At 35.0% G+C, this 24,690-nt stretch overlaps 1 protein-coding gene across 3 annotated transcripts in view; it reads right to left on the bottom strand.

Annotated features, from left to right (window-relative positions):
- The window catches only part of ZMYND11 (zinc finger MYND-type containing 11), a 129,962-nt gene that overhangs the window by 4,447 nt on the left and 100,825 nt on the right, over nucleotides 1-24,690 (bottom strand). For all 3 annotated transcript variants that reach the window (XR_003567208.1, XM_027840917.1, XM_027840918.1), the window contains exons 5-14: nucleotides 22,686-22,763; nucleotides 22,043-22,135; nucleotides 20,347-20,434; nucleotides 19,433-19,488; nucleotides 17,225-17,302; nucleotides 15,884-16,002; nucleotides 6,520-6,727; nucleotides 6,004-6,072; nucleotides 4,924-5,196; nucleotides 4,415-4,600 (exon numbers count right to left, since the gene is read on the bottom strand). Coding sequence is in view for 2 of the 3 variants with exons in the window: in XM_027840917.1 (XP_027696718.1) it covers nucleotides 4,415-4,600; nucleotides 4,924-5,196; nucleotides 6,004-6,072; nucleotides 6,520-6,727; nucleotides 15,884-16,002; nucleotides 17,225-17,302; nucleotides 19,433-19,488; nucleotides 20,347-20,434; nucleotides 22,043-22,135; nucleotides 22,686-22,763 (1,248 nt within the window). In the remaining variant the exon portion in view is untranslated. The remainder of the gene's footprint in view (nucleotides 1-4,414; nucleotides 4,601-4,923; nucleotides 5,197-6,003; nucleotides 6,073-6,519; nucleotides 6,728-15,883; nucleotides 16,003-17,224; nucleotides 17,303-19,432; nucleotides 19,489-20,346; nucleotides 20,435-22,042; nucleotides 22,136-22,685; nucleotides 22,764-24,690) is intronic.

Genomic DNA, 24,690 nt, shown 5'->3' with positions numbered 1-24,690 from the left:
ACTTACCTGCAAAATTTTGAAATAAAGATCTTTTTGTCAATGACCGCCATTTATCCTTGTAGTAAGCTGATAATATTGCTTATCCATCCCCTATTACATCTTTGCATTTTCCTGAATACCAAAGGTCAACAATCGATAATGACAGAGGCAAGAAACGTTAATTTTCTTTTTGTATGAACAATGTTTAAAAAAAAAAAAAGGATCCTCAGGAAAACTCCCATAATTAATTACTTTGTGCTCCATATTTCTAGTGAGAATAATGATGTGATACCTCATTCTTATGCTATCACACGAGTAAGTTACTCCTCGGTCTTACTTGGAGTATTCTTATTTTCCCCAATACAAGCATAATCTTTCTTTAACATCACTTCAATTTTTTTATTTCCCTGATACAGGCCAGAAGTTGTCATCCTAACTTCCTTGTTGTCTAGTATTTAAGATGTACCATCAGTATGGAAGCCCATGCTGACCTTATCTAATATGTATTAACACAGTTCTTCTATTAGGTTCTTTTATGTTTTACTTAGATTTTTCTATGGCTGAAATACCCTCCCCTTTCTTTCCAAACCATGTCTCTCACATCCTTCCCAACTTGGCTCATAAATGCAAAAAAAGTAAAATTTAATTTTAAAAAATTACCCCTTCCTAGGAGTTCTCCCCTAATGAACTCATGCCCTCTCTAGGCAATCATTTTCTGATCGGATGCTGACAGAACATACTTTCTGATGTGCTGCTTAACTCTTCATACACCTCCACCAAAGCGCAAGGGCCATATCTTTTCTATTTCTTCTTTTCCAAAGCACTTCAGTAGGCACAAAGTTGGTGCTAATAATAAATCTTAGTTGAATAACTGGTACTTAAATTTGATAATTTTTAAGGTGGATCAACTCCACCAAGGTACAAAGTTTATTAGTGCATTCAAGTCAACACTTAAAAACTGATATCCTTGGACCTGATAATACATCAATGTGTCTCCCAAAGTATCCAACTTGCCATCAATTTATGTAGAGCAGCAGTTTACTTATATGACTGGACATAGTTTATTAGATAATGATTTTCACCCGAGACAGATATAAGAGATAACCATCTCTAGTTCTTACTATAGCCAAATCTAGAAAACTGAGTACTATAGTCTGCATAATTTTGGTAATATTCTAGCAAGTGAAAGGTCATTCTACCGAAAAGGTGCAAGGCAGTCTTATGTAGTGGGACCTAGGTTGGAATCCCAGCTCTACTACTTACTACCCACTAGCTAGCTTCAGCTAGTCAGTGTTCATCTTTGGATCTTGGTTTTCTCTTTTGTAATATTAGAGGTTTGACCAAGGATTTTTGTAAAATAAAGATCATTCAACCTTTGGGGAGCAATCTATCATTCTGTGATATACGAGTTTATCTTGAAGAATTTGTACATCTAGTTACCCACATAGTACTGGATAATAGGAGTTTAAAAATTCTTGGTTAGGTTTTTTTTTTTAACCTAAATAACAAGATAAATGTAATGCACAGAATACACTCTTAGGAAAAGAAAATGAAGAACAAAGGGGCATATGGCAAAACTGCCAAAAGAAAGAAGTTTTCAAGACCGTGATCAGGTAGCACCTCTTGTGATGATGAGAGGGCATTAAACCAAAGTTCAAATGGCACTTAAATTTCAGGAATGGAACTTTGCTTTTTCTGAAGACAAGGTCCCTTTATATTTTATTTGCTTAGTATAACAGGACCCTATAAGACAATATTGATCACAGTTATAGGGTACTCAAAATCTGAAATTCAATATCTACCCATTTTAAGAGTAAAGTAAGATAACTGCTTCCTTATATAAAGAAATTACAAAAGTTATATGTTAGTACTCTCCTTTGTTTTCCCTCAAATTCAGCTATAAGGAAGTAACTTGTAATATTGTTCTCAACAAGTATTTTAGAGATCCATATTCCTGGATTTCACAAACTTCTAGAAGTCATTAGAAAAATCGGCTGAAAAGCAACATGAACAAGAACTATTTATGTAGATTATATATGGCATGTTAGTCCTCTAAAAAGGTTCACATCTGTTGGGTCAGGGGGTTGGGGGTCAAAGTGGGTGGGGAAGGAAATATATTACTTAGGAGGGCAAGACAGATACTTGGAGAATCCCTGTAGTTTTCTTCATTAAGTAGCTCCTTTAGGCCTTGGCTATAATCTCTTCACGTAGACAGTAAACTGTATGACACACCTAACTGAAATGCCAAAATCTGACCTGGTGTATTTCTTTTTTCTTTATTTAAGTGAAAGGAAAAAGAACAGTATTAAGAAATGCTAAGGCATACATGGAGAAATAAATGCAGCAGTGAATGACAACTGCCCAAGCATAGAGAAAAGTTTAAGGCTTTAAAAACTGAGGTTTATTTAAAAAACTAATACTTTTACCAAGGTCAAAACAACAACATCCTAATGAACTTTTTTAAAAAAACCCTAAAATGTTTCTAAATAACAAATTCATTCAATTAAAAAAAAAACAACAAACTCTTGTTGACTTAAAAGTATCATACTAATAACTTAATCATTTTTGAATTCATTTTTTAAATCTGAAAAGGTTAGGTTTTTTCTTTCTGTCAGGACCAGTTCCTATTTGCCAATGGGCCAGTTTGCCTGGACCATTAGCAAATAGACTAATTTTGGCTTGTAAGCCTTAACATAAATACTGCTTCCAATGTGATTCACTTAGTACATACTGTTTTAATGAAACAATTTATATTTCTCCAACTTACTATGAACCTGCTTATACATTCCACCTATTTACCTATGTCAAAAAAGCCTGATGATTCAGTTCTTATTTCATACGCACATCCTCCAATTGAGTGTTTCTTAGAATATAGTGGTATTTGGTAACCACATGTATCATTTCTGTAGATTAAATAAAGAACTCATCCAAATTCTATCCTTCCAAATATATCAGAGCCTCACTATAGTGTCACTCGTTATAACATGAATTCAGGCCAACATAAGATCTCAAGAGAATTGAACTTTTAGATGTTAAAACATTTATAAAGAAGCCAGCCACACAACACAGACTCCAAGCATATCATTAGAGTAAGGTTCCAGTATACTTCGTAAGTTCTTGGACCTGCTGATTATATTTGGCTACTTACAAGCTCAATTTTCTAGGTTTTATCTTGATTTTGGTTAGTTTTTTCTTTCAATAAAGTTGTTCTTTTGAAATTTTCCAGTGACCTTCCGTTTATTAAATCTAAGAGATCATACTCTAGTGTCAGCAGTTCCAACCTTAGGAAAGCCATTATTTCTCTCATAACTATACTTGGAGGTTCTTGAGCTCTTTTCTCCCCTGATATCTTTCTGTGTCTCAGAGAGAATCCTACAGAGAGTATCTCACCTACCTTATCTCTCTTCTTAAAGGGTGTCTCACTATACTTCATTGGTAGTACTTATTTCAGGAATTATGTCTAGGTACCTGACATGCATCTATTCAAGTTCTTTCCTTTAATATTTGTCTAGCATCTTTCCTGGATATCTTACTACCAGACAGTGAAGAACACCAGTCTTCTTTCTTTCTTTTCAAGCCTTCCTTTTCCCTGATTCTTCAGTTACTGTTGGGGATCTCCTTCTTCTGATTAGCCTGTTGAATGTCATCATCATTTAAGATTACTGGGTCCATTTTCTCTTACCCCCATCCCTGCAAGAAGTCAGAACTGTTATGACAGCACAGCTTCCAAGCATCCTGCCTGCTTTCCTAGACCCCATCTTGCTCTTTTTGCTCATCCCCCACCCCTTCAGGTTTTTCACTAACCTGTCTTCACAGCTGTGTCTTGGTAGGCTTCCTTTATCTGCTTGTCAAATCTTTCCTTTAAACTAATTTTCAATATTCACTTTTCATAAAGATTTTATGAAATGTTTTAAAATATTCCCCTTAGATTACAGAAGCTGAAAGTGAGCAAGATGAATTAAAGAAAGTGGCAACAAAACTTCAAGAAATGAAGTAAACTTAAGGCAATAAAAATTTGGAAGTTGCAGGCAAACTGTGTTTTCTCACTCAATAAATAATTACTGAGAGTCTACTCTATATTCAACACAGTAAGGGATATAGGAGAAGCCTATGATATCGTTATTGTCATTGAAGAGCTTAGCATTTAGCTAGTGAGATAAAACGAATCAATGTAAAACCAGGAGACACTAACAAACACAGTACGTAACTGGATACTAAGTGGTGGAGTGAGAGACTGTAAAAAGTGCAATTGTAAAATAATTAAACTGATTTTTAAACAAATAATTGACAAAAGGAAGTTTGTAGAAAAAATGAAACTGATCAATTCAGCACTGCAATTCCCAAATGCACCACAGCAGAGTTATTTTTAGCCAATATTAGGTATGATAGGTAGATTTTCAATAAAAAGATGAAAAATATTATAATGAATATTTACCCATTGCTTCTTCTTGGTCTGTGAAATCAGTTGCTTGTGCTGTGTTGCTAGCTTCTTAATCTCTTCTACAAATTCTTCTTTACACTTTTCTTTTACCTGTTTACATTTCCTGTCCATCTCACTCTGCATATTGGCCACAGCTTTATTTACAGCTTGCCTTTTTTCTTCCTCCATTTCAGTACGCAGCTAATAGGAAAAAAATCAAGCCCCAAACATGTCAGTTAACATCGACACTGGTTACACAACTCGGCAAACAGAATCCATACACTGTTACTCATATAATGCCATCTTCTTGATTTCATGAACATGTAATAAGAAATCAGGAGTATAAAATTATTAGGAAGTCTAGTACAAAAAGTCCTAAGTAGGTGATATGCATAACTGTGAATCTGTGGCCCAGATGGTGAGTATATACAAGTAGTTCAACCACCACAGGAAATGGTGTTCATCTGCTCAGCAACATTTTCTGAAAACAAACGGTACCAATCGGACGTGAAAGACAGGATTACCTTCTCCAGTGCTTCTCGTACAACCCTTTCAGTTTCTCGTTTGTGGTCAGATTTCATTCGGTCTTTGAAATCATTAAAGATTTTGGTGTATTTGTCATGGCACATGTTTTGACACACTCCATCATTAGTGGTCTGTGTGCTCCGATGCAGCATTCTTGGAGAAGAGGCACTTAACTTCTTGGTCTGAGTTGAGACCGAAACCTTTTCTATTGGCTGAGGCATTGTGGGAATTTCCTGGCTAGAACTTACAGCTTCAGTTTCAGGCTCTGGTTCCTGGAGGAGGAACAAAAAAACTAGACATTATCTACAGTGACAATAAGGCAACACACCTCAGACACAAGAATAAAGAATGAACTATGTTAACATATAAGTTTAGTAATAAATATAAATAGTCATGTAACAAACAACTGTCATAATTAGCACAATTAAAGAATCAGTTACTCTAAAAGGGAACTTGATTGCTGGGTTTCTAGGGTCATATGATTTAAAACTGAATACCAGTAAGCTGAAATATTTAAATATAAAATTATTCTACATACTAATAACTGATTTTTTAAAAAAATCACTTGTTTTGACCAGATTTATTAGTTAATTTGCTAAAATTCCCAACCACTTCTCACTGAATATGTACCTGGACTATATGCTCAGGTCTAGAGCTTGCATTAAATAACACATGAATTTCATCATGAAAAGATTATCATTTTGAAAAAGTAAGAGCTTTTAAAATGTCAGCTTGATCCATATTAGTTTCATTATTTGTCTTAGGAATAGTAAAACAAAGAGAGTTTCCAAGTAAAGTTAAATGGTAAAGAAAGTGCCCTTTCCCCCTTAATCACAGGAGTTAGTTATGCTTTAATCAAGTGGAAACTTTCACCTGTGATATCACCCTCTTTTATTCCTAACAATGGTGTAAGATGTGAAAGGGGATAAGACAACATTCACACTTGATAGACGTAACTAATTCAATGATGACAATTGCTTTACACAAATATCCACAGGAGGAACCATTTTGTCCATAACTTCGAAAAGTTTTTTCTGGATCAACTGCCACTTGGACACTAGGAGGTCTGGGTAACTTACTTCTTTTTTGGGTTCCACACTTTGATTACGTCGCCCTTTCTTTGCTCTTGGTTCCTGAGTGACCTTCAGCTGTGAACACATAAAAATTATAGGTATTATTTCAATACTGTGAAGTACTTCATCGTGGCTGTAAATACTGACCTAGAGGTGAGAAAGGAATAAACTGTTTGCTTCTGACTTAGTATTCTTGGGACATGTGGCACTGATTAGTAAAATACCTGTCTTGAAGCACTACGTGCTTTACAACTGAAAGATCTGAAAAAATAATGCATATCACAAAGTGAGTAATTTACTTCCTCTTCCCTGGGAGGATCACCCTTTAAGGCTCTTTGGTTTGGGGGGTGAGGAGGAGACAAGAACAATGTGTGCTACTGCTTATTTTTGCAGAGCAATTTACAACATGGTTAAGAAATGGAAAAATATGACCCAGGTTCTGTTCCTGATGAGGCAGAGTATACATTCAAGTATTTTCACGTTTAACAATGACTTGTAGTTTCTGATGAGAGTAGGACTTACCTGTTCATTACTGGTAGAGGAGATGCTGGACTCTGCTTCTTCTTCACCTCGATCCTCATTCTTAGACTTCCAAAATCTTCCTTCACGCAGGAAGCGTTGATGCAGTTCCAGCTCATCACATGCTTTTTTCCAGCCCATACTGCGTTTCACATGCAACCGATGGATGTTAACTGTGATATCTTGTATATTTTCAGAAGGAATCCAGGCCCTGTAAAAAGAATATGAAGCCAAAATTAGAAATTCCCAAAGGGTAAGGATATGTATGTAGCGAATGCGGTTGGGGATAGGGGAACATGAGGGATAAAAAAAGTCTGTATTGTAGCCCATTTAGAGATAGTCACCCATATTTGTGAAAAACTTGGTGAGTCTCGCCCAAATTTGGAAAACTAGTAAGGGAAGTTCACAATTAATGGGACCATCAATTCACTGTCAGTTAAACATAATAGAAGGCGGAAAAAAAAGCTGATTCTGCTTTTCAAAGTTCTCAAAGCCTAAATTTGTACAAATTCCTTCTAATATTTTAATATTCTGTTGAATATGGTCAACTTAAATCTCGAAGTAATCTAACACATTCAGTATTATCAATTAGTTTTCAAAATGTCTTGATTCACTGATTTCTAAAAAATTATTTATTTTATTTTTGATTTATGGAATAGAACAAACATTTTCATAACATAGTATAATAAAAAAGATAATTGCACATGAAACTGCAAATATATTATGCACAACTTGCTATTTCTTTAAAATATATAATGTATATAAAATATAGGATATATTACATATAATAATATAATATATAAAGGTTATCATGTAAATTTTTTTCTCCCCCCAGAGATGACTATTAGATACAAATATATATATACATATATATATGTATGTATGTATGTATGTGTGTATGTATGTATAATCATTCTATACATACTTCTATTTATCAGTTCTTTCTCTGGATGCAGATAGCATTTTCCTTCATATATCCTTTGTATTTAGTTTGGGTATTTACAATAGTCAAAATGACTTATTCACTCAAAGTTGTTCTCAAAACAATATTACTTTTACTGTATACTACATTCTTTTGGTTCTGCTCATTTTGCTCTTCATTATTTTGTGCAAGTCTATCCATATTTTTCTAAGGTCATTGAGCTTATCATTTCTTACAGCATAATAGCATTCCATCACAATTATTTACCATTATATCATTAATTATGAATACTGTAAATGACTATACATTGGGATAGTTCTAGATATAGGCACTACAACAGACATTAAGTATCACAAACTTCTATATGGATTTTATTACCAAAAAAAACAGGTGACTGAGAAAATATTCACAACTACTGACCCATATGCCAACTTTTGCACCTCTATTGAATTTTATGAGAATAATCTGCACATGCATCAAGACCATCTTAGATGAAGGTTTGAGACTTTCACAAATGATATTCTATAGCAGATCGAATCTTTACAGTCACATAACTGACTGAAAGGATAGTGAATATAAGATCCTACTGGACTTACTGTTTGATTATTTAAAAAAAAAAATTGATTTGTTGTAGCAAAACAGGCAACCTTAATGGGTCTCCCCCAATAAGAAGTCTCTTCAGTAAAAATCAAAATCAAATAATATTCCTTGAAAGATATTGTAACAGAAATAACTTTGGTTTTACAAACTTCTGATTATTAATAACAACTGAGACATGGAAAAGTGGAGATATACGCTTGTCAAAGGTGTTCGTCACTGTTACAGGGATATCTGGCTCAAAGTCCAAATGGAAAATGATTCCTTAGAGACTGTGAGCTCTACTAAATGCTCCTTTTTGTAGATGAGATTGTGCTGATTTCACTAAACCCAAGAAAACTGCAGAGCTTCCTAAATGAGACTGATAATCACTCAAGGGTTCGGCTCAATTCTACGCACAGCAAAAGTCAAATAGAATGCCTATTACAAAGACTAGGATATGCAACTGGATAGAGAGCTTTTAATAAAACTGGTCCATCATCACCTACGTCTTAGACAAATGTCGAAGAGTAGATCTTCGTCTGCAGATGTCAAAGATCTGTGTCCAGAAAGGAACAGGAGGAGAACAAGCTAAGGGGCCCTTGTGAAGTTTGCCCAGCCCTTTTAACTACCCCAAACTTCTCCCAGGAACAAAAACCCATCTTTGGAATATCAATGTTTTTCAAAAGAAAAGAAGCAGTTTAGCATAATGGGTAGGAAAATGTCTGAAGAGTCAGGAAGACCAGCGTTCAAGTCCAATGGCTATGCGAGCTGGAACAAGTCATTTAACCTCAGTGCTCCAGGAAACTCTCTTAGATTGTGGTAGTGGAACAGGTGATAATCTACATTCATCGAAGGAGTTTCCTCTCTAAGAATTCCATATAACAATGAAATCACTGGTCTGGTCCAAAAAAACAAAAACAAAACCATTCTAGCAATGCTGCCTGGCTTCAAATCATGAAGCCCTACCACTGATGTGGATGCCCATCAATTGGGGAATGGCTAAACAAGTTGTGATATATGACCATAATGGAATACTTCTGTGCTATAAAAATGATGAGCAGGCTGATTTCAGAAAAACCTGGGAAGACTTACATGAACTGATGCAAACTGAAGTAAGCAAGAACCAGGAGAACATTGTATACAGTAATAGCAATACTGAACAATGATCAACTGTGAATGACTTAGCTATTCTGAGCAATATAATGATCCAAGACAATTCTGAAAGACCAATGATGAAAAATGCTATCCACATCCAGAGAAAGAACTGATGGAGTCTGAATGCACATTGAAAGCATACTATTTTTCACTTTCTTTTTCTGTAGTTTTGTTTTTTCTTTGGGTGTGTGTCTTCTTTCACAACATGACTAATATGGAAATATTTTATATGATTGCATATTTGTAACCTATATCAAACCTCTTACTATTTCAGGGAGGGGAGAGGTGAGAGGAGGAGGGAGAAATTTTGGAACTCAAAATTTAAAAAAAGTTAAAAATTGTTTTTACATGTAATTGAGGAAAAATATGATATTATTAAAAAAAACAACATATATCACCAATGAAAGGTTGTGTAGAAAGAGTGGCACAGAGGATGTTATCAGAGAAGTAATAAGACTGAAAAACGTGGGGCAGTCAAAAAACGAGAACGAGGCCCTGTGTGCTCTGACCCATGAAATATAGGAGCCGTGAAGAGAGATTCTCAGCATATTGGGTAAGAATCTTAGCACAAGCATTCACAGGAAGCATGGAAAAACTCCACTGGAAGAAGTTCTAACATCAATAAGATCATAGATCCAATGAAGTATTGACATAATTTCCATGAGAAAAATATAGAAAGAAATTTTTCAATACCCACTTTCTCCATTTTGACTAAAAATCCGTGACACCACTTCATGGCATTTTCCCTCTGTATATTTACTTGTCAAATAAAAATTGCAGTTGGAAAAAGAAAAGAAAATGTAGGCACAACTATTACATATTAGCTAGAGCTGGACTATTATTATTAATACCAGAGAAACTATTTTTAAGGAACAAAAAGATATTTATACAGTTTATCAGTGATGGAATTGGCTATGTAACACAGCTGAAAGTATCACGTGTGAGGTATTCTGCTATATGAAACAAAGCAGAGTTAAGACAAACTAGACCTATCTGTAATATTTTGGATCACTTTTTCCCCCTTTAAAAAGGGACTTTAAGATTGAATGCAGATTGAGGAATACTATTTGTTTTTTTTTTCTTCTGTAATGTTTTGTTTCCTCTTTCTGGTGGTTCCTCCTATCGGTTCTAATTCTTCCTTACAACATCACTAGTGTGAAAATATGTTTAGTAGGAATGTATATGTGCAGCTTATGTCAGACTGCGTGCCATCTTGGGGAGAGAAGGGGGGAGGGAGTGGAGGAAAAATTCCGAACTCAAGAACTTATGGAAGTGATTGTTGATAAATCAAAATGAATTTAAAAAAAAGAAAAAAAGGGACCTTAATCTTTCTTTCTGGTGTTTTTGCAGTATAAAGTCACCAACAATGATAAATGAACAACACCATGGACATTTGCTGGTATAATGGCTGCCTGCTGCGGGAGGGAAGGGAAGGTGCTAGAGTTATGAGAAGGTTTCTTTTATGTGTCCTTTTATGGAATTGGCAGTAACCTATAGTGTTGCTGAAGTGTGGACTTGGATGCCAACCCAACAGTAAAATGGTCACATGACTTTTGCCAAAGAAGCCAAGAGTTTTGCTAACTTCCATTCTCAAAGTTAACCTTGAAGTTCATATCTTCAGTTGAATTATGACTGAACTCCCTACACATCACAGGAAAGATGCCTTGGTAGAGATGAGCCTGGCATGCGCCCTAATAACTATAAGTAACAGTGATGATGGGGGGTCCAAGAATGGCACCTATCGCCCTGGTGAACAGAACTTCCAGACTTGGTAAGGACAATCATGACCCTAATACAACACTTGAAGGAAGCCTTTAGGGTACCTGGTTTCTTAATCACGCCCTCTAGCATCTGAGGGGCACAAATAACAGCTATCACAATTTGAATATCCCTTCCTTCTTCATCTTCGAGAACTTTTCTGCAAGGACTTCAATACCTAATCCCCCTGCCCCCACCCAAGCCACTATGAAGCCATTAGGAGTCTCTAGAAGCTCATCAGATCTTCAGATGGTCCCCAGTCCTACTGATGATATTGATGTTCCTGCCCATTTCTCCCAGGACCTTTCTGACTGCATAGACATCAGCTGCCTTTAGGAAGAAAGATACTAAACGACAAAAGAGGCAAACACCCACATGTCTTGTTCTATTAAAAACTGGAGATCTTGTAGACTCTCCTGCAGTTACATCCTTCTTGCTGCCCAAAGTAACACCATTCTCCACCTCAGTCACAAGGAAATCATTATCTTCCTCCTTAACAAGCAGAGAGATATTTTAAGTTCAAAAATCTCTCAATCACTTTTTCATTTTCGATCCATCTAAGGTTGTAAACACATCTGTCCAGTATCTTGCACATAGGTGCTTAAGAAAACGAGGTCCTGATTAGTACAAATAATGAATCATTTGAAGTATGATACTAACTTTAAAAAGCTCTGTTCCCACAACTGATTTGAAGGCAGTATGATACTCCAAGATGAAGAGTCCTAAAATAAAAAAATCTGGGTTTGAATTCCAACTCTACCACTTAATATTTTACCTGGATAAGTTACTTAAAAGACACTTAAATTTTCTTATCTGTAAAATAACTGAATAACACCAGATTTTTATGAAAAAACAGACCTGTAAACCTCAAAATACTGAATAAATCTGTTCCTAAATTAAGGACATTTTACAGTCTACTCTTACCCTCTTTTGAGTTCTTAGTTTCCACTCAGCAAACATTTACTGCCAGGTCCCAATTAGTGTGAATAGGGAATCCTGTGAAGTAGTCGAATTATTCAAATTTGCACTGCATATTTTCATTGGGTTAATAGTGCAAATTCAAATAGATGAGACCACTTCAAAGGATTCATTATTTGTATTAATCAGGACCTTGTTTTCTTAAGCACCTACTATGTACAAGATACCTAACAGATGTGCTAACAACCTTAGACAGACTGAAAATGAAAAAGTAATTCTGAGAGATTTTTAAACTTAAAATATCTTTTACTCCTTTCAAATCAGTTTATTAAACATATCTGTCCAAGTGGAAAACAGGAAAATTAAACTATTATGTCAAATTATAGAATCTTCTTCCTAAAAAATAACAAAGATTTTTATTGAACTGAATTGTTTCAATAAAGCCTATTACACTTTCATATGAAATTCTAGAAATGTATAGCATTATAGTTTCAATAGGTATTAACAACCATGATGATAGATATGTATGTTATTCATATTCAGTAAAAATTTAATGAAGTAGTTGCACATGTTAGCATGGTACTTAAAAGACCTACCATGTTCTCCATCTTTTGTTTAACATTAGTAACTACGATTTATGGAGTTTTATCTTGTTACCATTGTGACAGAGTACCTGTTACCTACCTTAAAGGGCTTCAGGACTGATTTTTGGAGATTTAAGAAACTAAGTTGTGACTTTTAAAAACTTTAATTGCTGCAATGGGTAAGGGTACTGGACTTGGAGCCAAGGAGACTTAAGCTCAAATTCTGCCTAAGACACTTCTCAGTTGTGTGACCCTGGGCAAATCACTCCCCGTCTCTCAGCCTCAATTGCCTTATATGTAAAATGAGATAATAACAGAACCTACCTCATGGGGCTATTATGAGGATAAAATAATACGTACAGCACTTTGTAAACATTAAAATGCTAACTATTATTCTTATTTTACAATTTTTAAAAATAATTGCTGTTGATATTCAAGTGGATAAAATGATTTATGTTAAGTGAACTGAATAATCTCACGTAAATTCCCTTCTTCTTCTTGAAAAGTTTAGTATGACTAATTATTGTGACCTTGTGAATGATAATGCCAGCCAACTACTATTTACCTATAAGGCTTTGTTCAAACAGAAACTCTTCTATGAAGCAAGCTTTCCTTAATTAAGTCAGATGGAAGCAAACCCTCTTTCACCTGAACTCCTATGGCATTGTTTTTACTTCTCTTATAAAATTTACTTCATTCAACTTTGTATTATAATTATTTATCTGAGTACATCTTGTGTCCCAAACCTCCACAAATCATATGGATCAAAATCTTTGGGTGCTGCACATCTGGAGTTCTAGGAATGTTGTGAAAATATGCAAACCTCTAAAACTGAGGCTACTTCTTTGTTCAACCTCTTTACCATTAATCCCATCTTGCCATATTCTCTGGAATATTGTTCCCTACATTTATCCTCTTCTGCTACTCTTTAATCTCTCCTTATTTACTGGTTCATTACCTGCTATCTATAAATATGTTCAGTTTTCCACCATCCTCACAAAACTTTCACTTGACTTTATTACTGAGTAGGGAAATCAGATAATCAGAGACCTGAGGCAAGGAAACCAGTTAAGAGGTGAGAGGTAACAAGGGCCTGAACTATAGTAGTGGCATGTGAGTGGAGAGAAGGGGTCAGATGCAAAACATGTTGTAAGAGAAAAAATGGCACAATTTACCAACTGACTGGCTAAGAGGTCAGTTAGGGGCCTGGGATAGTGCTGAAGTTACAAACATAAGAGACTGGAAGGATGATGGTTCATTCAACAGAAATACGAAAGTTTCAAAGAAAGAGTTTTTGTGAAAAGGGAAAGGAAAGGGAAAGCAAGGAAATGTTGTTGCTGTTCAGTCATTTCAGTTGTGTCCAACTCTTAATGACCCCACTTTGGGTTTTCTTGGTAAAGATTTCATTTCCTTTTCCAGCTAATTTTCCAGATGAGGAAACTGAGGCAAAGAAGGTTAAGTGATTTGCCCAGGGTCACATACCCAGGGAGTGTCTGAGGCCAGATTTGAACTTAAGAAGAGGAGTCTTCCTAACTTTAGGCACATTACTCTTTCTACTGAGCCACCTAGCTGCATTTATAAAACACTTATAAGAAAGCACAGTGCCAGTCACTTTACAAATATTATCTCATTTGATCCTCACAACAACCCTGCAAGGTAGGTGTATTATTGTCCCTATGTGACAGATGAGGAAACTTAGGTAGACAGCGGTTAGGTGACTTGCCTAGAGTTACACAGCCAGTACACGTCTGAGGCTGGATTTGAACTCAGGTCATCCTAATTCCAAGTCCAAAGCTTTATCCTCTGTGCCACCTAGCTGCCTCAAGAGATAGTAAATTTAGTTTTAGACATGCTGAATTTGAAATGTCTCTGGGACATCCAGTTTGAAATATCCAATAGTCAACTGGTGATATTGGACTGAAGCTCAGGGGAGAAGCCAGGGCTAGATATGTATATTTCCAAGTCATATGCTTGGAGATGATATTTAAATCCATGGGAGGCTTTCTTGTATCTCTTGATAGAATATAAGCTCCTTCAGGTCAGGGACTATTTCTTTTTTGTCTTTGTAGCCCCAGCACCTAACACAGTGATTAACACATAGTAGGTACTTAATAAATGCTTATATATTTGCCCTAGAGCCTTGTTAAGTACACAATAAATGTTTGTTACATGAATGAATTCCCATTTTCTAGAAAATTTATTAATGGCATTATTATGAAGAAACTTAGGGGCAGCTAGGTGGCACAGTGAATAGAGTACCAGCCCTAGAGTCAGGAGTACCTGAGTTCAAATCTGGTCTCAGACCAGAACACCTGACACTTACTAGCTGTGTGACCCTGGGCAAGTCACTTAACCCAAACTGCCTCACCCCCCCCCCAAAAAAACTAAAAATTTAAGTGTTATGAGTTCAAATCCTGTCTGAGACATTTGGCACTTGCTAGCTGTGTGACCCTGGGCAAGTCACTTAACCCTAATTACCTCACAAAAAAAAATTAAGTGTTAACTAAAATTTTCGTAATGTCAATGTGGTTGGCAGATATGCTATAGATGTATGTGTCATAACGTGTTCAATCCATTTTATGGAAGTAAAATTATTCAAAATAATTTTATGGAAACAAAAACAAGATTTATTTCTGCCATTGATAAACATCTAAATCTGTACTCTGAAAAATATAATGTGGAAGTTGAACTCCGCTTGCAAACAACAAAGAAAAAGAAAAGTTTCCTAAGCTAGAAATTACGCCTTATTACTGTTATAGGCATACAATTCTTATGCACATTAAAAAGAGTACATATATTTTTATGCACCTAGTCTAACTGTACTTCCACCTGAAAGGTGATAATTTGCCTAATCTTAAGATCCCTGAATTTTATTAGGACTTTGTTAGAAAGGCTGAGACTACTGTAATCATGTTATAATACTACTAAATCCACATGTACTCTAAACCTTTCTATCCTACTGTCTTGGTTTAACCAATATTCAAGGCTAATACACTACTGCTGCATTATTAAACAGTATTGGTTATCACAAATGTCCTGAATTTAATAAACAAGGAAATGATACATTATTTTATTTGCTCAGTGAGTATTTGGTTCAGGCTTTATGACTGATTTAAACATATTAAATATATTTATCAGATGATTATGCAACCTATGGCAAATTTTTTTCTAATGTTGGTAATCATTAAAGTTTAAGAATGGGCCGTAAGTGCTTCATTTATTTTTATTCAATGTAAATCAAACTTTATAATTACTCAAGACAGGCCCTTACCTCAAGTCTTCTATGACTGAATAATATTTAGCTATATTTTGAAACAGTCTAGAAAACATGTATACATTAGGAAATTTGAGACTAATAAAAGGTAATGATATCTTTAAAACCTTCTTAAAAGACAATTTATTTAAAGGCAAGGCAGGTTATCACAACTTGCATAAGAGATTCACAAATTACCTTTGGTGATGGTGACCAAAGAAGCGAACATCAACTTGATTGTCCTCTTTCTGCATGACTTTGGCTGGCCAAAACCCAAAACCCTTCATTTTGGCCCAAACCAGCTCATGATTAGGTATCTAAAAATAAAACACATTTCCCTTTATAATTTAAAAAAAAATAGTATCAGTATTTAAACTATAAGGTAAGCTATTATGTTAGTCACTTAAAATCAAAGCTATAATTTTCTACTTTTCAACTTAAATTTTTTATGCTTGTGTGATATGGAATGTTTTTACACAGTAGATAATATTCTTTCCTCTACTAATGTGACATTGCTGAGGAAAAGGTAGTAATATAGCTTCCCTTCCATTTCCTATATGCCTGAAAACAATCTTCTCTGGATTACCAGCTATATTATGGAACAACTCAGTCTATTCCATTTAAAGCCATGAATGCTACTGCGCATTGACAACAAAAGAATGCCCAGCTCTTAAGATCTTCTCTCTTAAGGACTACAGAACTTATTGTCAAAGATTTAACAAACTGTTTAAGTTACGATTTTTGGATCATTTGGTTACTTTGATCACTTTAATTGTAGCTAGCATTTATATAGTGTTTGAAGGTTTGTGAAGAACTGTACATAGATTATCTCATCTGATCTTTTCATCAATTCTGAGAGGTAGGTGCTATCATTCTCACTGATGAACAAAGCTCTCTATCTGTTCAGAAAGCTGGGTAATGTGCCTGCAAGGGACTGTGAGACAGGCATAATCATGGATTCTTTTCATACTCTTGTTGGGGCAGAAACTTTTGGGGTGGCAAGCCTGGGATTAGACAGGTTCACTTAGCTTGTTTTTTCTCCCTCCTCCCTAGATTCAGTGAGGTAATTACCCTTTTAGAGCACTTAGAATGCTGTGGCCAAATTATAAGCCATAAAAACCAACTAAACTAAAGAGGGGGAAAAAATCAAGCTTGAAATATTTCAAAATAATAGATATAGAGAAAGCCTCTGAGTTTCCAACACTAAATGACACTTTAACTCTCATTTTGATTTGAGTGATTATGATTAAAATTATATTGCTGATGGCTTCCTACTTGAACACATTTAATGCATGAAACCATAGCTTTGACATTATGTATTTACAAGATAATTAAAAAGAATCAACTTCAGGAAAATTTGGTACTCAGTGTAAAAATACATGCACATATATTTATTATAAAGGCATTTTTTGCAATAGCAAAAATTGGATATATTGGAAATGTATTTAAAACAATCTAACATTTAAGAGGTGAAACTTTGGTAGTTGCAAAAAAAAAAAAAAAGGAAAATAAGCAAATTTCAAAATTTCACAAACATACACAAGGATAGCAGAACCAGTTGTCAGGACGTGCATTTGACAAATAGAAGCAATTCTTGCAAAGTTGCAGTTCATCCAGCTGAAAAATAAAAACAAAAAATTCAACTAAAGAATATTTAGTTGTCTGGTGTAAAAACATGCATGCACATCAATAAGGACTCAAAGAGAACTAAGATTTCTATAAACAACTTAATATTTACAAGATTTAGCCTTCTACAAACTTGCTTAAGTTTATTACTGGAAAGAGAAAAAAATAATTATAATATTAGAAGTAGTAGTAAAGTTAAATTTTTGAGTGAAAATTTTAAAATTCCATACTCTTTTATTTAAAAGAAAATGCTACCTTTTAGGTCACATCTACGAAATGACAGAAAAGCATCCAAAAAATACCACTTGCCAGGGCAAAAGTATCTATTTGTGAGTGATAAAATCTTAAAATCAAAATACTAATGTGGGTCATAAGAAATATCATTTAAATATCTGCTTTTTTAATAATTGTTTTTTGAAAGTTGCCCCTGGGTAAATTTGTGCAGGTTTTCTTGGTTTTAATTTTTGTCTTTGTGTAGCTGACCCAAACAATCTTCGCAGGGATTCTTGGGGAACTCTCTTTCTCAAGCAGATAGCAGGGCAAAGGGATTTAATATTAATAAAGTGTCCCATAACAGCCCTCTGGCATAAGGGGGAGTCCCTCCTAGGGGGACAGAGGTTCCCCTTTTGTCTCTTGCTTTTGAAGACTGGGCTCACAGTGCCCAAGCCCCCCCTAGAGGTGTGACTGTCAAAAGGCAAAGTCCCTGTCCCGGGACCAGATTTATGTCTAAAGAAAGTCCCTGTGGGCCATTCAGAGAAGCTGAGGGAAAACAAACCCCTTAATGAGTTCAGAATAATAAGTCATAACAATGAGGGCTGGTATCCCACTCTCCGAAGGGTACTTTGGAGTACCTCTCCCCTCCACCGGTGTAGATGTCCCTTCCCTGGAAGCATAGTTTTCCTCCCCAGGAGCATGCTGCTCCTTTGGGACCAAGCCTTCCCACCTGAATGGAGCACTTGAATGGTCCTGTGCCTCTGTGCTCCCCAATACAGTGCCACCTTTGCATAAGTGTTATTCTATGTTAATATGTATATGTCTCCCCTTCCCACCCTCTCTCCCACTCTTCCTTATTAATTATGAAATACGAATAAAAACTAAGCATGAAACTGGCCCTTATTGTTATGACATATTACTCATGGCATCTGAATTCATTAAGGGGTCTGTTTTCCCTGATGTTTCTGGCTGTCCCACAGGCCTTTCCTTAGATATAAACTTGGTTGTGGGACAGGTACTTTCTTTTTTGACAGTCACACCTTTGGTGGGGGTTTGGGCACTGAGTGCCCAGTGCTCAAAAGCAACGGTCAAAAGGGCAACCTCTGTCCTCCCAGGAGGGACTTCCTTATGCCAGAGGACTGTCAGAAGACACAAACACACCCAGAGGAGCTTGGTCCAGACTCAAGGGTGGAATCTGTCAGAGTTCCCTTTAGCTCACAGATGATCTCGAGGGATAATATGAACTGCTTCATGTCTAGTCTCCAACTCCTAATTTTTCTTAGTGGATTTATTAATAAAAAATGTGTGGTTGAGCATGGAAATGAAACTACTTTTGATAAAATAACATAATAGAATTGAAAAAACACTTGCTTTTTGCAGATATTCTCATGATTTAACATATAGATAAGCACAGAAAGGAAATGATATAATTAAAAAAGTATTTGAAAAAAGTTTAATAATTTGATTATAGAAAGATAGTTGATGTCACAGATGTTATTAATGACAAAATGATGTCAACTTTGTGACATTTTTTATTTTCACAAAGATAGAAATGAACTTGAAGACTGAATAAATTAAATGATTATGACCATTTCTATTGTATTTCTATAAAGACATGGAAATGAAAAACTCTACTCCTGATATTTTATTTCCTAGAACTAATTAGTAGTATTTTCTATAAAAATCAATAATCAAAATACCACAAGTAAAAGCAATAACATACTTCAAACCACCTTTATAAAGGTAATGCTGGGCAGCAAGAATACTACTGTGATTAAGTATAATACAGAAATATCATAATAACTATCTTATATTATTTGTAGCTTGTAAGAGGAAAAAAATCCCAGTATGCTTATCAACTAGCATGATATAATCCATAAATGTTTAGTGACTGGGCTTTAAAATTACCTCATGGCATGTATCTTTATAAAGCATCCTGGCTATGTCAGCTTGTTCACTGTCCGCTGTAATTAAAGACAGACATTACCCATTACCAACAATCTAACAACACGAGCTAAGCCAAATTAAAACATTTGATTTAGGGTATTTCATACCATGCTTTTCAAAACTTAAGAAAACATAAGCAACTGTGCTATTTTAAACCTAATGTATTCTTTAAGACAATTTCTACTAAAAGATCAAAATGAACAAGAATATTTTACAAAGCCAGATGTGTCAATTGTCGAGGTACAGAGTACCTTCCTGCCTATACATATGTAGTTTAGGGATTTTTTTCAAACTTTTGATTGACTAAGACATCTGTATTTAAAAAAAACCCAACAAACAAACCAACTACAGAAGCAATCATAATATGTTTATTATCTGCCATATTTTAATATACATATATATATAGCATTTTATAATTATAAAGTTCATATGCCCAATATCCTCCCCCTCCCCTCACTTTACCTGATTTATCTTTACAACAACCTTGGGAAGTAGAAAATGAAAGTATTTCTATCCTTATTTCAGAGATGCAGAAACTCAGGTTCATAAATGCTCAAGGTTACATACTACTAGATGTAACAGAGACGACATTTAAATGCGTGCCTTTTGGCTACAATTCTAGTGATCTTTCTATTGCATTATGTGACTATAGTCAATTTGTAAGTTATTTCTTCTGCCTTTAATTTTATTAGTGTTACAATTAAATAGTCCACTAATATATACCCTAACTTTGGCACTTTCATACACCTACTTAAGGCTGTATATTTAAGGTTGTAACTAAACCATTAATGCTTATTTCTACAGTGGTTTTAAAATTAAATACTTCCCTCTACTGGAAGTCAAATGATTTAAAAGAAAAAACAAAACGACTCAACCTCCATAGAAAATCACTGTGTTGTGAAGAAGAAGCTGAGCATCAGCTTTGAATTCTTCATAACTTCTGTACTTTCCTTCATTCACTTTCTGCAGAATACAAAGGCAAAATATAAAAAAATTATAAGACAATATCTCTATATTCTGAATTTACATTATGAGACCCTCTGAGGACAGGGCAGGTCACAATGAAAGTAGACAGAACTGTCTTTCTAACAAGTTCACAAAGTACATGGTGATACAGCACTTAATTTCCCAACTAGAATCTGAAAGTTGTCTGTATACCATTAGACAAGGATGAACATTTAAGAAAATAAAATTGCATTTCATAGGTATTAATCACATATCCTACCAACTCACTTTATGCCTGCCTAGTTGGACTGACCTTATAGTTCAAAAGGGTCTTAATCTATAAGTTATAGAATTATAGAAAGTTAGGGACTTTCTACCATAAAATTCTTATAGATGTGGAAACTGAGGCCTAAAAAGGTAAGGTGAATTGCTCAAGGTCACAGATTAGTACTGGCAGATAGGAATTTAGCTCTTCTGACTGACAACCTGTGATTTTTCTATCACACTTGTTTCTTAGGGGCCAAGGCAAGTTATTTAGTGTGGAGGCAGAAGCACTGATTCCCTAATATGGACCAGGTTGAGGAAATCAAATCAAGGAAATTCACAATTCACCTAAGTCTCTTTTCCTGAAGTAAATCTCTTTGAATTACAAATGATTAACATCTCCTAGCTGATTCATGGATTCAGAAGAGTCTGAGGGGTTTAGTACTGCTACATATAGTATCTACAAGTTTTTATGACTAACAGTTCTATTTAAAAATTTCAAAGTGACACATGAAGAACAGGTTTTGCAACAACACTGATCTGAACTGGAAACACAATGGTTAATTTTCTTTGGGTTGTCATGGTGGAAAATTGCATAATTAATCGTTAACATTCTGGGACCACAACAGTGGGTTATATCTCAGACCAAAAGAAAAATTCAATTCAACACATATCAGTTAGGTGTCAATTATGTGCAAAGTGCAAGGGAGTCTATTTTCTGGTAAAAATGTTTCATTTCATCTACCACTACTTCCTAACTTCCTGAGAAGGTGACAGGGGGAAGAAGGCAGTTCTATACAAAGATCTAAGGACACTAAAACCTTAACAGAACAAATTATGAAATGTGCCTTCACATCTGAAATATGTGATGAATAGTGAAAATGACTAACTTTTGATCATTATTCTAAAATTGTCTTTAATACTTCCAAAAATATTCTTTTATTTATGAATTTTTTCAACCTTTAATGAATCAGATTACAACCACTTTTCACCTTTTAATGTTTGTTTTTTTCTTTGCATTAGTTTCCTTGCAATTTTACCACAATTCCCCCATCTTGTTCTTGTGAAGTGAGTTTTTTTTGAACCCAACTAAGTATATAAAACTATGTTTGTCCCTATTAAATTTCATTTTATTAGATTTGGCCCAGTGTTCTAGCTTATCATGATCTTTTTTTTTAGATCCTCATTCTGTCATAACATACTAATTGCTCCTTATGGTTTTGTGTCTGATAAGCATGCAATTAGAAATAAAATGGACACCAAAACCACAACTCTTACTGGCTTGCTAACTCTTAAATTTCAAAAGCATTGTGAGCAGATATATTGGGGTGGGGTGGGGTGAGGATTGGAATGTGACCTTACCTCTTGTATTGTAGGAACATCAACAGCTGAATGTACCAATCTTCTGTACATTGGGTGCTTATTGTCCTTCCCCTTTTTGTTAAGATCTATAGCCTGTAAGAATTGTTAGAGAAACATCAAAATGGGAGCTAAAGTAAAATATGAAAATCATAAATATGTATAACTCAAACTATTTTAGGTATATGAAGACATTTTATCAAAAATCTTTAAAATGTAACTGAAGAATGTACACATACTACATTGAGTGTTTTATAAGCGGAATTCTTGATTTTAACAGTAAAAATAGATGTTTTAATGATCCTAGAAAATCTCACTTAGTTCTAAAGACTAACTGCTGATTAAAAAAAACCCACTAATACCCATAGAATTTAAAGCAAATCATGTTTCAAAACTAAAGTACATAATAAAAGATGACAGACTCAAAAATGAAAATGACTAAAAAGACAGCTAAAAGTCTGAGAACAACAATTTAGTGCAAGAAGCAATGTAATAAAGCACTGATTTTCACATTTTATACTCCTTTGTATGGTACTAGTTGTCACTTAACTCATAAATTTCCTCAAAGGGAAGTTAAGAAAAAAAATGAGGGGGTTGAGGGGAAGGAAGAGAAGGGAGGAATGAGATATCCCCTAGTAGGACTCACCCGCTCCTTCATTCGGGAGACAATGAATCTCAGGTATGTGCTCATCTCCTGCTTGCTTGTATTTTTTTTCTTAATACTCTGTTTAACAACAACCAAAGGTATTTAGTCACAAATCTGCTCTTTTACATACATACATATGTTTACATATATAAAAACTATTTGCAATATTCATTTAAAAATGCAATATTCTTGCATAATTAAAAAATCTAACTCAAAAAGCAATAATTAAGCTAAAAGTAAAATGTATAATGCATTTTACTAAGGACTTTAAAGAAACTTCTATTTTATCCATAACAGAGTATGTGCATTTCTAATATTCTTTTTCTTTTTGGTGAGGCAATCAGGGTTAAGTAACTTGCCCCAGGTCACACAGCTAGTAAGTATCCAGTGTCTAAAGTCATATTTGAACTCAAGTCCTCCTGACTCCAGGGCAGGTGCACTATCCACTGTGCCACCTAGCTGCTCCTATGATATTCTTAATAAAGTAAATATTTGCATGGTTTCCCATGAAAGTAATAGAGCCACAAATGTAGAATTGTTCAGCTAATTAAAAATATGACATATAAAAAGCCTTTTAGCAAACAGCTCAAGGTATAAAAAGTTTTATTAGTACCTTTTGTTTCTTACAACTCATTCTACAATATGCCACTTCACAATAGAGACTTCCCTTATAATAAAGAAAAAGAGCTAATGAAAACTGTTGCCCATAGCAACTGTAAAGGTGAATTTACCTAAAGATACTTAAATCTGTTATTTTTAAAATGCTAATTTCTTTTTTAGCAATTTTAAAGTGAAGTATTTTCCTCTTTATAAAGTCAGAAGGCTCTAGAAAGAAAAAAAAAACTATTTAACAAAGAAATACTTTTGTGTTGTTTTAGTTTATATTATTGCAGTAAATTGCAAATTGTTCTCCAGGCTCTGCTTTTTTGTTACTCTCTATTAGTTCTTATGTAAGTCTTTACATATTTCTTTGAACTCCTTATTTCTGTCATTTCCTCCAGTATAGTATATACCACATCACGGCAAATTTAATTACACTCAAATACAATTTGTTTGGCCATTCCCTAATTAATGAACACCTACTCTGTTTTCAGCTTTTTGTTACTACAAAAAGTGCTATTACTTCGACCTCCTAGGGGGTTTCTGGATCTTGCACCAGTTCAAATCCACTTTGTCCTTTTCTTGAGTCCCTCACCACTTAACTGTATCACCCATCTTTCCTACTGAGCCTCAGCCTTGGATCACTACCACCATCTACTGCTTTTGTTTACAAGTATGAGTTGCTGAATAAAGCTGGAGAAATCGCAGAATGGGGCTAATTCCAGTACAAATGCATGCTATATAACCTTCACAAGGTCATTACTATGGCAAAGGAATCCTTACATACTTTCCTAATTAACTTACTATCTCACTCACTACAGGGGGTCTTCCAAACCTTTCTACCCCTCCTCAACCCTCCCATGGCTCCTCTTCCCCCCACCTTCTTAGCTGAGAAACTTACTTCATATTTCTCTGAAAAAAACTGAGGCCCTTTGCCAAGAGCTCCCTGTTCTCCCCTTGTCAGCATCTCCTCATTCACTCATCTCACATAATGAGGCGGTCCTTGTCCTTGCCAAAGTAAACCCTTCCACATGTACATGGGATCCTATTCCATTCTGTTTACCGGAGCAGATGGTCCCCTCTATAATCCCCAATCTCTCTCATCTTCTGCCTGCTTCCCCACAGAATTCCATTATCAAAAAGATCCTCACTAGAGTCCCATATCTCTCCCCCCTTCTGTGGCTGCACTCCTTGAGAAGGCCATCCACCTCCTCTCCTCTCATGTTCTGTCTTAATTCTCTAGAGTCTGGCTTCTAATTTCATTCATCATTCAACCAAAACTGCTCTCTCCAAAGTTATTCATTATCTCTTAATTGCCAAATCTAATGGTCTTTTTTCAACTTTCATCCTTGACTGCTCTGCAGCCCCTAACACTGTATATTATCCTCTCCTCTTTTTTATTTAC

This window comes from Vombatus ursinus, unplaced genomic scaffold (assembly GCF_900497805.2).
Source record: "Vombatus ursinus unplaced genomic scaffold, bare-nosed wombat genome assembly UNPS02014852.1, whole genome shotgun sequence".
Lineage (NCBI taxonomy): Eukaryota > Metazoa > Chordata > Mammalia > Diprotodontia > Vombatidae > Vombatus > Vombatus ursinus.
Note: the sequence above shows the minus strand (reverse complement) of the source record. Positions and strands in the feature narration are given on the sequence as shown.